The 14127-nt window shown below is 26.6% G+C and overlaps 1 protein-coding gene and 1 long non-coding RNA gene across 2 annotated transcripts; both read left to right on the plus strand.

Annotated features, from left to right (window-relative positions):
* The first annotated feature begins 5457 nt into the window (after positions 1 to 5457).
* Positions 5458 to 5886, plus strand: LOC100213467 (probable cytidine deaminase). Its single transcript, XM_065786520.1, has one exon. It carries the CDS (start codon positions 5458 to 5460, stop codon positions 5884 to 5886), a length of 429 nt encoding a protein of 142 aa, XP_065642592.1.
* Positions 5887 to 9323: 3437 nt separating this feature from the next.
* LOC136074825 (uncharacterized) lies at positions 9324 to 12463 on the plus strand. Its single transcript, XR_010635476.1, has 2 exons — positions 9324 to 9611; positions 10582 to 12463. It is a non-coding gene; the product is annotated as an uncharacterized LOC136074825 (long non-coding RNA).
* Positions 12464 to 14127: the final 1664 nt, after the last annotated feature.

The following is a 14127-nucleotide window of genomic DNA, read 5'->3' on the forward strand; positions in this document are numbered from 1 at the left end:
CCCCTAATTGTATTTAAATACATTTTTAAATAAAGCAAAGATAATCTCAATTAAATATTTTCGTTTTATTCAAAAATATATATATATAAATTAGTAAAAAACACTTATCTAACTTTTTTCTTCATCTATATCCAATAAATAAATCCAAACTACTTTCACCTAAAACCACTCGTTGTTTTATGTTAGCTAAGAAACAGACTATCCACTTAAAAAGTTTACCGAAATACGAGAAGTCAATAACTTGGGTAGTAACTTTGTATGTAAAACACTATCAAAAGCTTTTTTAAAGTTTGTGTACAATCTACCGGTGTTCCATTATGGAACGTATCTGTTAAAATATCTAGGTATTCTAATAGCACACATTTGCAATAAAAACTATGAAGGATCAGCTGGTGGGATTGAAACAGCTGGTGCGATAAAGATATTTAATCGCTCTCTAGAGAAATATATAACTTGCGATACACAGAATACTTTGGTGATGGTGAAAGTAAAAGCTACACTACTATCAAAGGAACATACAAGGATGTTGAAATAGTTAAACTGGATTGTATGGGACATTTTCAAAAGCGCCTTAGATCTCGTTGTTGGCAATTAAAAAAACAAGTCAAGGGCCTTAATGGTAAAGGCCGTTTAATAAACGCTTTAGTTGATCGTCTGTAAAATTATTTTGGAATAGCTATAATAAAAAATTCTGGAAACTTTAGAGGTATGAGATCATCTGCTTTAGCAAGTTTATTTCATGTAGCATCTTCCTGCAAAAATAGTTGGCATTACCCGCATTGTCTCACAGGTAAAGACAGTTGGTGTAGACACAACCGCGATAAAACTAATGGTACGAATGAGTTTAAACCAGGATATTGATTTTGTACTTAGATTGAACCCTATTTATGTAGAACTAACTTCAGATGCTTACTTGAATTGATTACTTCATGGGAAAACACAGAACCAGAATGAAAGCTTCAACGCAATGATATGGTCCAGAATACCGAAATCCAAATATGTTTTGCTTACACAACTAAAATTTGGACTTTATGATGCTATTGGAGTCTTTAATGTAGAATTAAAGTCTAGTATCCTTATATTTGAGAAACTTTGTATGATACCAGGACAGCATACCGTTTCTGGATACAATTACTTGAACCAGAGAAGAGTCAGCATGTTAGTATATAAAAACAAAGACACGATCACGAAACAAAGAATGATTTTCAGAGGCCACAAACATAATAAATCTGACAAAAAAACAAAAAGAAGAAAGTTTGTATGGGGCTGGTGTTTATGATTAAAAACTAATAATAATATGCTTTTTTACATTATATTTCTTTTATTACTGTTAGTTTATAATGTTTTCCATCTTAATTTTCTCTTATTTGTCATTTTTCTCAGAACGCAGGTTTTTAACCTCCCGGCAGAAATATCTTGAAAACCGTTTGACCGATTTACATGAAATTTACAGGAAGTGTTTCTCTCATAAAGATGTATACAGTAAGCAGACAACTTTTTTAAAACGTTTTTTAAACAGAAAAAATTTAGAAAAAGTTTATAATTTTTGTGCTTAAAATGATAGCAAAAATTAAACATGGCTACCACCTAACAGAAAATTTGTTAACAAAAACTGTTTATTTATTGCATAGATCTATCTTTCATCAATAAACTGGGAAAAATATAGCTATTAATGACTTTCTGATCAACTGCAATCGTTGCCAGGGTAAAGGAACTAATTTCCCTTTTTTCCTTAGTTACCAGGTTATCATGGCAGCATGGTGCTACATTTTATGATAGAACTTTTGATTTTTAAAATTTTTTTTTTTAAAACATATAACAACTTTGTAAATGCTTTGCTTTAGAGTATAATTTTTTGAGGGACGTTTCCCCTTAAATAAACTATTTTTTATGAGGTGTTGCATAATACAATCAGCATTATTCTTTCCAACACTTTACGTGGTATTAAAGTTAACAAGACCGGTCTGTAGTTAGATAATTTTAATTTGCCTGCTTTTTTAAAAAGCGTTATAACATTTGCCTTTTTCCACATATCTGGTAGGGTACCTGTTTCCATCGATATTTCGAACACTGAATATAATTGTTATGATATTGACGAGCTGCATTCTTTTAAAACCTAAGGATGAACAAAATCAAAATCAATTGATTTCGACTTATTAAGTGCTTTAAGTGTAGTTTGAATATTTTTTTATTTTATTAAAACTGTGTTTAATAATAAATTTAAAGGTATATTATGCAATTTAATAATGCTTGCACAATTATCATTAACATACACAGAATGAAAATATTTATTTAGTTTAGTAGCAATAGCGAATTGATCATTTATGATTTTTCTATTTTCAATTTCCAGAGCTTACAGAATTTCTATAATTTATAAAATTTGGATGTTGGATTTTATGCTTTAGATTGCCTGAGAATTTTCCATTTAACTATGGGAGCTAAATTAGCTTTTTTTTAACTTCCATACCTTCTTTAAAAGCTCAGTTTAATTTTTGTATATAGAGTTGTTAAAAGATTTAACGTGATTAGCGTATCTTAATTTAAAAGTATACACGTTCGAAAAAAAGAAATTTTATAAATTACGACTTTTATTCTCTATAAATGTCATTTCTAATACATTGCCTAGGAAGTGATTCGCAGTACCTCTCGAAGTTTGAAAGATCATGTTCATTGATGTGCTCACAACCATTCCTCATTCGTTCTAATAAATTGTTATTTCCGATCGGAGTTTTTTGTTCTCTTGTAGTATTCTTAATTTTCGAGATGATCCCTTTACAAGGATTTAGAAAAAGTGAGTATCGGAGTAAAAAAACAAATAGCATAGGGATAACTATCATAAAAATCTGATAATGAATGATGAAAGTTAACTATGTCTATCACTAAGGTAAACTCTTTTCCTCCCCTTAAAATACTTCTAAGTATATTTAAGAACTCTTTAAAGAGATCTGTTGTCACCCCTACGCAAATTATTGCTTCACTCTGAACTATGTTTAAACAATTTAATGCTAATATCATGGTTATTTTACGACCTCTTGATGACAATACAAGTTGATTTGGGGTCGCTCCTCGGAGACTGTATCCGTGGTTTCTTAAAATATGAAGGTTGAACGGACTTTCATCAGTATAAATGATATTTCTATAACGTTGTTGCATTGTCAAGTTTAAATACCATGAAACATATGTTTTTCTTTCTTCTTTTATCTCTACAGTATTGCGTCTTTCACTAATGGGTCTTTAAATTTTATATGTATAATTTTTTTAACCATCGCCATAATGTAGAGACATATACATTAACTCCCGATTATACCTTTATCTCCTGCAGATTGTAGTTTCTGTTTTCTCCTATTAACTCATGTAGCTTATTTCTTATTTCCTCAGTAAACCTGACTATCGAAATCCACCTCTAATTACAGGATTGATATTACCTGTTGGTATATATAGATGGACCAGGCGTCGTATTGAAATCTCACTTCTATGCACGAGTTCCGATACTTCTTTTACACTTTTCCTTTTGTTAATTACAAGATTAATGATCAAATTTCTTTCTTGAATATTATTCTCTGATCACTGTCTTCGTGCGTTATTCATTTTAGGGTTTTAAAAGATTAAAGAGAAAACGAGTTTTTTTTTGGATATAAGGAAGTTAAATTAAATGAAGCAATAAAAGCAAAACTTTTTATCATGATAAAGAAAAACCGTCTAATTGAGTGCAAAAAAACTCCACCACCAGAATAACTGCAAAAAGCGTTATTCATTAATCAACCGTTTAAAGCAAAATCAAAACAATGGCGTCAAATAACTCAAAAATGTCGTTGGCATAACTGATAATTAAACTGCATTTGTATTATGAAGTGTTACTATGATATATGTAGGGGAGAGTAGGGAGAAGTGGGACAGCCTGAAGTTTCTAATTAGGAATGGTGCCTAAATATTGTTATTTAATATAAGCAGTTAAATTCCTTCCCCTCTATTTAGCAGAAATTGCTTTGCTTCCCTACGTGCGCTAGAAGCCCTAATTTTAAAATGTACCTTAAAAAAGTGTTTACATTGGGGTGAAATGGGACAGAAAAAAAGAATATTTATGCCACGCTTCTTCTCGTCGCTATTTGATTTTTTACCTCAAGTAAAATTTTGTATACTTAGTTATAATTGGCTGGAAACCTAAGGGGATTGAATCGGTGCCTAAAAAAAATAATGAAATTTACAATTACAAATTACATTACAAGGTAATGAAATTTTAAAATAATGAAACTTCGGTTACTTATAGTAAAAAAAGCGCAATTATGTATGTAGTAATATATTGTATGTGCTTTAATAAAATGCTTCGGAAGTTAAAAAATAATTAAAATTTGAATAATTGTTGTTTTTTAGGAAAAGAAAGTATTCATCGATTGTTTAATACTTTGCCGAACTCATTGTAAATAAAACACCATTTACTATTAATAATCTATTTTCAAATAAGCTATATTACTGAATAATAAATTTTCCAATGCCTAAGTGACCAAAAACAAGAGTCATTACGTCATGCAGTGGGTACATGAATATGAATAAATAAGCAGCATTTAACAATTTAGCAATTAAAATAAAACTCAATTAAATACAATTAGTATTTGTATCACTTTTTTTATTTATTTTTTACTTTTAATTTTTGTAATTAGTATTACCTTTTTTTTTTTTACAAGAGTTACCATAGGCAAACAATTTCTTATATAATGATTTATCGTATGCACTTGTTTCGGAAGTACATATCACCTTTCTTAAATGAAACTTAAATGAAACCAAATTTATAAGTTATTTATTTTATAAATATATATTTTATAAGTTCGACATAAAATATATTATATAAGTTTAAAATTTGGAAGTTTTTAAGATTTATAGTTTTTATAATATTATTTTATATTATTAGTATATGTTAGTATAGCATTTAATGTATATGTTAGGTATTTTTAGATTTATAAGATTATGCTATTTTTTATATTCAATACGTTAAAAAAAATTATTGCTAAAATTCTTTCAAAATAAATTTTTTTAGCAAAAGTGATCATCTGAAATCTTCTGGAAACAATGCTAACGTTTAGGCTAAGAAGTAATACAGTAAAATAGCGTAAAAAAAAAATTAAAATATTTTACAAGCTCAAAGTTTCATTTTTTATGTTATGCGTCGCAACGCCTTTTAAAATTAGTTCGTCGTTTGATTTTCTGGAGATACTTATATATATGTTTATTTTTTAATACTACTAATGCGTAAGTTAAAAGCATTGCTCGTTAAAAAATAATTAAGTATTGATATTTTAAACAATACCATATTGGATAATCATTTAAAATGCTATAATTCGTCTCGCACGAAATTATAATCCAATCGTAATTTCAGTATGATTATAACTTTTGTATAACTCGCTTGCTACTCAATCTGCTTGGTTTTTTAACGATCGTTTTTAACCCAAATTTTTTTTAATTATGTCGACTCTGTTAACAGAAGAAGAGGTTTCAAATTTGCTTGAATCGTGCATTAAAGCAAAAGAAAATTCGTATTCGCCTTATAGCAAATTTCGAGTTGGTGCAGCTCTTTACACTTCGTGTGGTAAAATTTTTACCGGTTGCAACGTTGAAAATGTAAGTTACGGCTTAGCAATATGTGCTGAAAGAACAGCTTACGTCAAAGCAGTTAGCGAAGGCTATACTTCTTTTAAAGCTTGTGCTGTTTCAACAGATGTCAAAGATTCTTTCACTTATCCTTGTGGTGCTTGCCGTCAGTTTATGTCGGAGTTTGGCGATGTTGAAGTATTTTTAACAAATGATGACAAAAATCACACTATAACAACACTAAAAACGCTTTTGCCTTTTCAATTTTCTGCAGAAGCTTTAAAAAATGGTACCTCTGTGTAAACTAATATACTCTAGCATTTATGTAAATTTTATAAAAAAGTTAATAGGGTGCATTTAGCTTAATATTAATTGACTTTTTAATTAGCTTTAGAACAAATAAATACTTGAAGTTCCAATCGTGAAAGTTTTTTTTGCGAAAAACACAATATTTTTCGTTTAAATTAGATAATAAGCCTCAAATTTTATACAGTTGCAGTATTCTGTGACACATAAAAAAACTTGAGTCATTGATTTTTTATTTTAAGTTATTAAGTGTAAAATAACAATTACTAATTTTACACAATTGTCAATTGTGTAAAACTAGTAATTGTTATTTTACACTTAATGGCTTAAATAATATATATATATATATATATATATATATATATATATATATATATATATATATATATATATATATATATATATATATATATATATAAATATATATATATATATATATATATATATATATATATATATATATATATATATATATATATATATATATATATATATATATATATATATATATATATATATATATATATATATATATATATATATATGAGTTCCTTTTGAGGCATTTGTTTTTTGTTATTTATATTCATTAATTATAGATCTTTTAAAACATTGTAAGACTTGGCTGGTAGACATTATTGAATACTTTTACAATAAAAGTTTGTGTGTATGTATTGAACTGCCTATGCCAATATTTTGTGTGTGTGTGTGTGTGTGTTTGTGTGTGGACCTTGATGCTTTAATAGGTTTACTTTATTACATTGTCATTTTATAATCATAAAATTTATATGTTCTTCTTTTCACAACTAGTATACCTGACATTAAATGTCATGACATTAAGTGATAAATTGTTGTACAAGTGTTTTATGATTTAAAAAAATACATACATAACATTAAAAAAATTTTTTTTTGCTGTTGAGATATTTATTTACTGTGAAGATTTTTTTTTAATGTACACTATGAACTTAACAAGGTAAAATCATTAGGATCTTATTATTTGAAATGGCTTATATAAGATTCGGGATAAGTATATTTATGAGTTTTCTGGAAAATAAGGAAACTAGTCCAGGAAGAAAACAGACGTCTTGAGACTTATTTAACTGTCTTGGTCTTGGTCCTGATCTTTACTGTCTTGTACTTTCTTTATACTCTTTAAAAATATCAACACAATGGATGGATTAGTATTAAATAGTAAATTGTTACTACTAAGTTTAGCGTGTTATATATGATATTATATATGATATATTATATATGATATTAAATTGAGTGAGTAATATAGTTGTCTGATTTACTTTTTACATGAAGCACTAAATAGAATAAGTAAACTTTACTTTGATTTTTTTTTTTTTACAATGATAGTGTGTGGTTACTATAGTTACACATTAAAAGTATGCATGTATACCATTCTTAGTTTCACTGTGTTTCATCTTGCGTCATTTTTTATTGGTACATTTTTTGCTTTTAACAATACAAAAATCCTTTTAGTTTTTTTTCTTATTATTAAAGAGTTTTTTTGTAGACTGCAACATCGCACTGAACAATATTTGATAGCATAATTATATTATACATGTGTAGTTATATTTTATTATGGAGTAATGTGTGTAAATGGTAAAATAATACATCAGCTAAAGGCCTAATATGAACGGTACACATTCATGTGTGGCAATGAGTCTTATTGTGTTGAACTTCAAAGAATCCAAGTCTTGATCTTGGTCCTGTGAAAATTTTGAATTACTTGGTTTTGGTATTGATCTTAAAGACTTAAAAAATGGTTTTGGTTTTTAGCCCAAATGTCTTGGTCTTAGTCTTGGTATTGGCCTTTTCTGTCTTGACTACATCTTTGTGTAAAGATTGTGTATATCAAAGAAGCATTCAAACCGTATAAGTATATAATAACTATATTTAAGACTTCTTTAAAGCAAGAAAATATATTGAACAGGAGTCTTTTGTAGTAGTTAAAATTTGACTCTTTATATTTATTATATTTTATTTATATTTTATTTCATTTTTCTTTTGTTTTGCTTTAAAGTTGTTATTTTTATATTGATATATTCAATACTTTTATAGTAACTATAACTATATTACAGTTATAGTAACAAATAAAAATTTTAAAAATAAAAATTTGTAAAATAATTATTTTTTAAAAAATATTTACAAATTAGAAATAGTTTATAAATATTTTTTTTATTATTTAGAGTGGTTAAATAGTTTTGTAGTACAGTGCAGCTGGAAATTCCTTATATTTCGTTTTAAATTTTTCAGTTTTTTTTTTAAAATAGTTTAACATATTTTGGTAGCAATGTATTTATTCAAATATTTCATTTTTAGAGCATTATATAACTACTGTGACTGTAGCATATGCTGTATACTTGTATATATAGCATATTTTTATATATAGCATATACTACATATATATGTATATATTACATATATATATATATATATATATATATATATATATATATATATATATATATATATATATATATATATATATATATATATATATGTATATATATACATACATTACATATATTACACATATATTTACATATATATGTATATATACATATATTTATATATTACCTTAAGTGTAAAGCTTTTATTAATTGCTTTGTTTATTAGACATTCAGCTGGTTAGAAATTTATAGCTTAAGTATAGTAATTGTCACTAAGAAGTTATTTCATATGAAATCAGTTCATCTCACTCTTTCACCTTGGGTTTGTTTTAATTTTGCATTGTTTGCAGTTTTATGTTAAGTACTTTTTAACTAAAAATATCTATCGGTTGTTGAGATTACAGTTGAAACATTTTTGATTATCTTGTTAATGGTTTGGGTGAGTTTGCTAAAACTTTAAACTTTTATAGATTTTTGCTTTTGGAGTTCAAAAACAGCACTCTGATAACTTGCTCTTGCAACCCCTCAATGCAAGTATAAGCCAAGCAGGGGTGACCATGCACAACTTCACTTTCTTTTACAGCCTTTTTTTTAAAAAATTTTTTTTACATAAAATCAATAATTGATAAAAACTATTTCCAAAATACAATTTAGAAACATTAAAAACTATTTATGAGTATTCAAATTTTTTGTTTGTATTTCAAACTAAGTAAATAGTTGCTTTTGAATCTATTTTTGCTCTTTATTTCAAATTGTTAAATATTTAACTCTTTAAATAAACTTCAAAATAAATGCTTGTGATTTGGAAGTTTAATTTGAGCTTTTCCTTAAATTATGATATAATGTATAAATTAGCAATAAAAGAAATAATATAATATAAAAACTTGAAATTTTTTATTTGTTGACTAGGTTTGACCAAGTTGTTATAGATGTTGAATATAAGCAAAGATTTCTTGACTTTTTTTTAAAGGTTATAACTTGACATGGTTAACTTTACATGGTTGTGTTTTTTATGAATAATTGAGAAGTTTATTGTTTAGGTAATTTAGCTGGTAATATAAATAATAAATATATTGATTATTGGGGAAGTGTGACATTGGAAAAATTCATTACTGGGTTTTCTAGAAAACAAGTTTTTATTCAACTCAATGATCTCCTTTGTGAACAGTTAGAAGAAAAAATGTGGCGAGCAAAAGAAAAATATTGTTTAGTTAAAATTATATGCTGTTAACAAGAGCAATTCTGTAAAATATTTCAAGACAAAAATTGCCAAGTGTTGCTTATTTTTTGGAACACACAAGGAAGTAAAAAAATGGGCTATAAAAGGTAATCTAACATTTTTTATAGTTACAACAAAACAGTTATGGTAATTAAAAACTAGGTAATTAAAACTGCTAACTCAAAAAAAATTATTATACTGAGATTTATGATATTTGTTAAACTTTCAGTTATTTTTAAAGTTTAATTAAATTTGTTTTTAAGGCAGTGTAAAGATTTCCTTAGGCTGAGATATAATGTCAGGTTGAAAATTCAGCAGCAGTTGTTACAAAAAAGCAATTGAAACTGGTCAAGATTTTAGTTCACAGGAAGAGGGGGAATCAAAAATTCCTAAGAATAATAATTTTGATACCTAAATAAAGTTGCTTGGGAATGATGAAAGTCATATTAAAAAGTGTTCCAAAACATGCCAAAATGTTTTGGAAAAACAAAGCAAAATAAAAGTTTGAAAACACTAAAGACAATGTTGCAAAAATAATTTTTGTTAGCATGTAATATGGAATAATCTTCTTTGACAACAGACATAAACAGTACTATTTTAAACCATATAGATAAATATAAACAAAGATAATGGATTAGAGATTTTAGTGTATGAATTTAAAAACAAAAAATTTAGGCTAACGCTTTAGGTTTAATAAGCTTGTCAAATGTCAAATTCCTTCACATGTTTCTATTTGCCCTAGTGGAATACTTGCCCTAGTGGATTACAGTGAATAATTGCCTTAGTGAAATACAGTGATTCCCACTAGATGAGTTCAATAATTTGTTAAGCTACAACATTAATAACCTTACTTCACATTTATATATTGCAAAATTTCAAAAAAGATATTCAAAAAACTTATAGTAAATTTTATTCAAAATGAACTTTTAATTTTAGGATATTATAGTGAAAATTTTTAGTTTGTTGTCCAGGATGAGGTTCAAAATTATCACTGGAGCAAATGTCAATGTTTACTTTTTACAATTTATTTTTTAAAGAAAATATTTCTCAAACTTAATTTTTTTTTTTACTTTTCAGAAAATGTTTACCACGACGCAATGAATGATTAATCCCCCTTTGAAAGTTTTGGTGGTATTGTTAAAAGAGTAGTCAAGAAAGTCTAAAACAAGTAACTAAATTGGGAAGATTTTGGATTTTTATTTAGTATACTCCTTTTGTAAAGCCATTTAAATAGAATTTGTTTTAAGTTATGTTCAAAAGAGAAAATCAATCAAACTGAAGCGCAATTAGAAAAAAGATTTTTTTGTTGTAGATCATAGCTCAAGTGTGAATCATCATTTAATTCCTATTGGTTCAAATAGAATTAAGTTTTTAAAAAAATCACGAAAAAGCAAGTGTTGTTACTTATACTAAAATACTAATTTCAAAGACTAAAACTAATAAAAGAATATAAAAAATGTTAAGTTGGCAAAAAGCAAAAATATATAAACATTTAAAATTATTTTGTTAAATTTAATTTTAATATAAATTATATTTACATGTTTTGTAATTTAGTATTTGTTTTTCTTTGTCTTTTTTCTTTTTTTTTTTCTCTTCAAAACCAGGAGTGGGGAGTGGGAAATAAATCTCTTACTATACACCCTGAACTAGTTACCAAGTACTATATTTAGTTATTAAACATTATTTACATTTTTATATTAAAAATTGTTTTAAAAAATATTTTAATCTCTTAAATATGCTGCAAACTATGATCAAGTATTAGAAAGACAATCCATGGATCCAATTTTTTTTCAGAACACCTAAGACTAAGTAATGATATTACTTTATCTTAGGTATAATAAAGCATTGTTCAATTTTTATGAATAAAATTTAGTTTTTTAATTATTTTAAGGGAGTTTGCCTAAATATCGCAGTAATAAAATTTTGCATCAACATAATTATTTTTCAATCTTTAAATTTTAGTTTTTATAAATTCTATTTTTCGTTGCCTTCTGTTTATAAAAAGTTTTAATTTGTTCAATTTTTATGAATGAAATTTAGTTTTGAATCATTTACTTACAGAAAAAAAAAGTTAACTAAGAAAAAAATAAAAAACAAATTATATTTGATTTATTAATAAAATTTACATATCAGTAATATACATTTTACATATTATATATTCACTAACTGATGGGTTTTTGGACATAAAATGATATGTTTTAATAGTTTATACTTTTGTTATTTGTTTTATAAAAGAAATATTTAAGTACTACTCCTGACAGAAATATTTTCAAATATGCAGGTGTCTATGGGGTAGTCCATAAATTACGTCACGCTTTAGGGGGTGGGGGGTGTAGTGTTTTTGTAACAACTTTATTTTGAGCTACTAACTTATGTGTCAACAATAAAATAGGGTACTGTTTTGCTTTCGTCACAAAAATATTGAATAAATTAAAACTAAGGATTCTGGGATTGAAATATGGACAAACAACTTAAAAATGTATAACAACAACAATACAAGTTCCTCGTCGATACAAAGTTTTTGAATACTTGCTTACTGTTTGTGAATTTTTAAGAGCTAATTACATTGAGAGTTTTTATTGTAATCAAAAAATAAAATCAGTATGTATATTTGTTATATATTTATATATATATATCATGTTATAACCTGATTACTTTTAATGTTTTTAATTTTATCATAGTAAGAACGCTACCTTTCAAAAAAAAGTAAACATTTTGTGTGGACATTCTAGTTTTTGTACAGGCGAGTTCCATATATCGTCAACTTGAAATACAATTGTCGTATCAATAATTTTTTAAAGTTATATAATAAATATGTAATTATCTAAGTTATAAAAATGTAAAAAATTTTTTTTTTATAACGTTATACAAAACGAATTTTTTTTTCATTGACTTATTGTTAAATTTACCTACATACATATTTATAAATATGTTTTTGTAAATGAATGAAATTAAAATTTTCTATAGACTTTTTTTTTTTTAATTATTTATAAATTTTTTTTTTTTTCTTAGTTTATTAAAAATCAATAAATCAATAAATGAACCCGTAATTTTGAAAAAGGCGCGAGTCACACTTTTTTCGTATTTCACTTTTTAATGCCATTTTATTTATTCAAGTGTTTTACATATTCTCTTTGAAGGAGTAACATTTTCATATGCCTTAAGTAAACTTTAAATGCAAATGAAAATTAAAGTCTGTTTGAAAATGGCACAAGTCCCAGATTTACCTTTTTCAAGTGAAACGAAGTGTGACAGAGAAAATGCTATCTCACTCTTCCATTTTTGTAACATATTTGTTACAAAAATAAAAAATCGCGAGCTTGCTGAAAATGCATACGCGAGCATATCGAATCATTTCCTGTTAAATACGTGCACTACTATAGTAATGATGCATCATCTTATTATTTGGATGAAAAACTTACTGTGAAAATTATGCACACTTTATACGAACAAAAATATCCAGATCATCTTGTTAATCATAAGTTTTACCTTAAATATTTCTAAGAAAATTTCAGTTTAACGTTTGGTAGAAAGCAAGTTGTTGTCTGCGGACTGTGAAGAGTTAAAAATTAAACTAAAAAACCCACACCTTAATGACAATGCAAAAATATCAAGCAGATAGCTTGATATTTTTGCATTGTCATTAAGCTACTATCAAGCAGATATTGATATCCACAAAAGACAAGCAAACAATTTTTACAAGTGCAAAAACGATCCAAATATGTATGGGGTTCCATTGGATTTTATGCAAAATTTTCCACTTCCACTTATTCAGGAAGTATTCAGGTTCAGGAAATATTCTATCTACGTCAACTATAGCTGTATGAGTTTTGCATTTATGGTTTTAAAACTGATAAATCAACGTTTTATTCATATTGTGACGGAGTTGTTATCAAAGGTTCCAACGAAGTATATACCTTAGTGCTGAATTGTATTTTAAAAAATATTGGCAACAAAGCCAAAAAACTGCACATATTTTCTGATGGTCGTGCAGGTCAAAATAGAAATCATGCTATGGTCCGAATACTTTTATCACTGGTAGCTGAACTTGGTAGCAATATAATACATACCAAAAAGAGTTCACTCATTCTTGCCAAACGATAAAATGTTTGGAACAGCAAAGCGACATATCAAAAAAATGACCGAGTTTACACTGACCCAGTATGAAAATCTTATAGCGGAAGCAAACGAAAAATTTGAAATTAGAAGCCCCAAAACTGAAGATATTATTTATGTAATAAAATGGTGGCCAAACCATTATAAGAAACTTATGCTATCTGTGGATTCCTATGGAAGAGGAATCCACAGAAAGCACAAGGACAAAAAAGTAACTTTTGGTATTTTTAAAGTGTTGCATTTCACGTTCTCTAAGACCACACCAGGTTTAGTGACAACACGTGAATCCATAGATTGCTTAGACAGTTATGATTTCCAGCTATTACAAAGTATAAGCACAAGGCCAATTTTACCATTAAGTAGTACTCCTGCATATGTTGGAAAATTGCCTGTCATTGAAAAAAAATATATCAGATTTGAAAAAAATAAAGAAATATATTCCATATCCAACAGAAGAATACAGCTCTATAGAATAATACAACTTCTATAAAGAAGTTTTTGCATGGC

Source organism: Hydra vulgaris, chromosome 01 (genome assembly GCF_038396675.1).
Source record: "Hydra vulgaris chromosome 01, alternate assembly HydraT2T_AEP".
Lineage (NCBI taxonomy): Eukaryota > Metazoa > Cnidaria > Hydrozoa > Anthoathecata > Hydridae > Hydra > Hydra vulgaris.

Bases quoted from the DNA above. Each gene is read 5' to 3' on its own strand.
- LOC100213467 (XM_065786520.1), top strand. From the start codon at position 5,458: ATGTCGACTCTGTTAACAGAAGAAGAGGTTTCAAATTTGCTTGAATCG.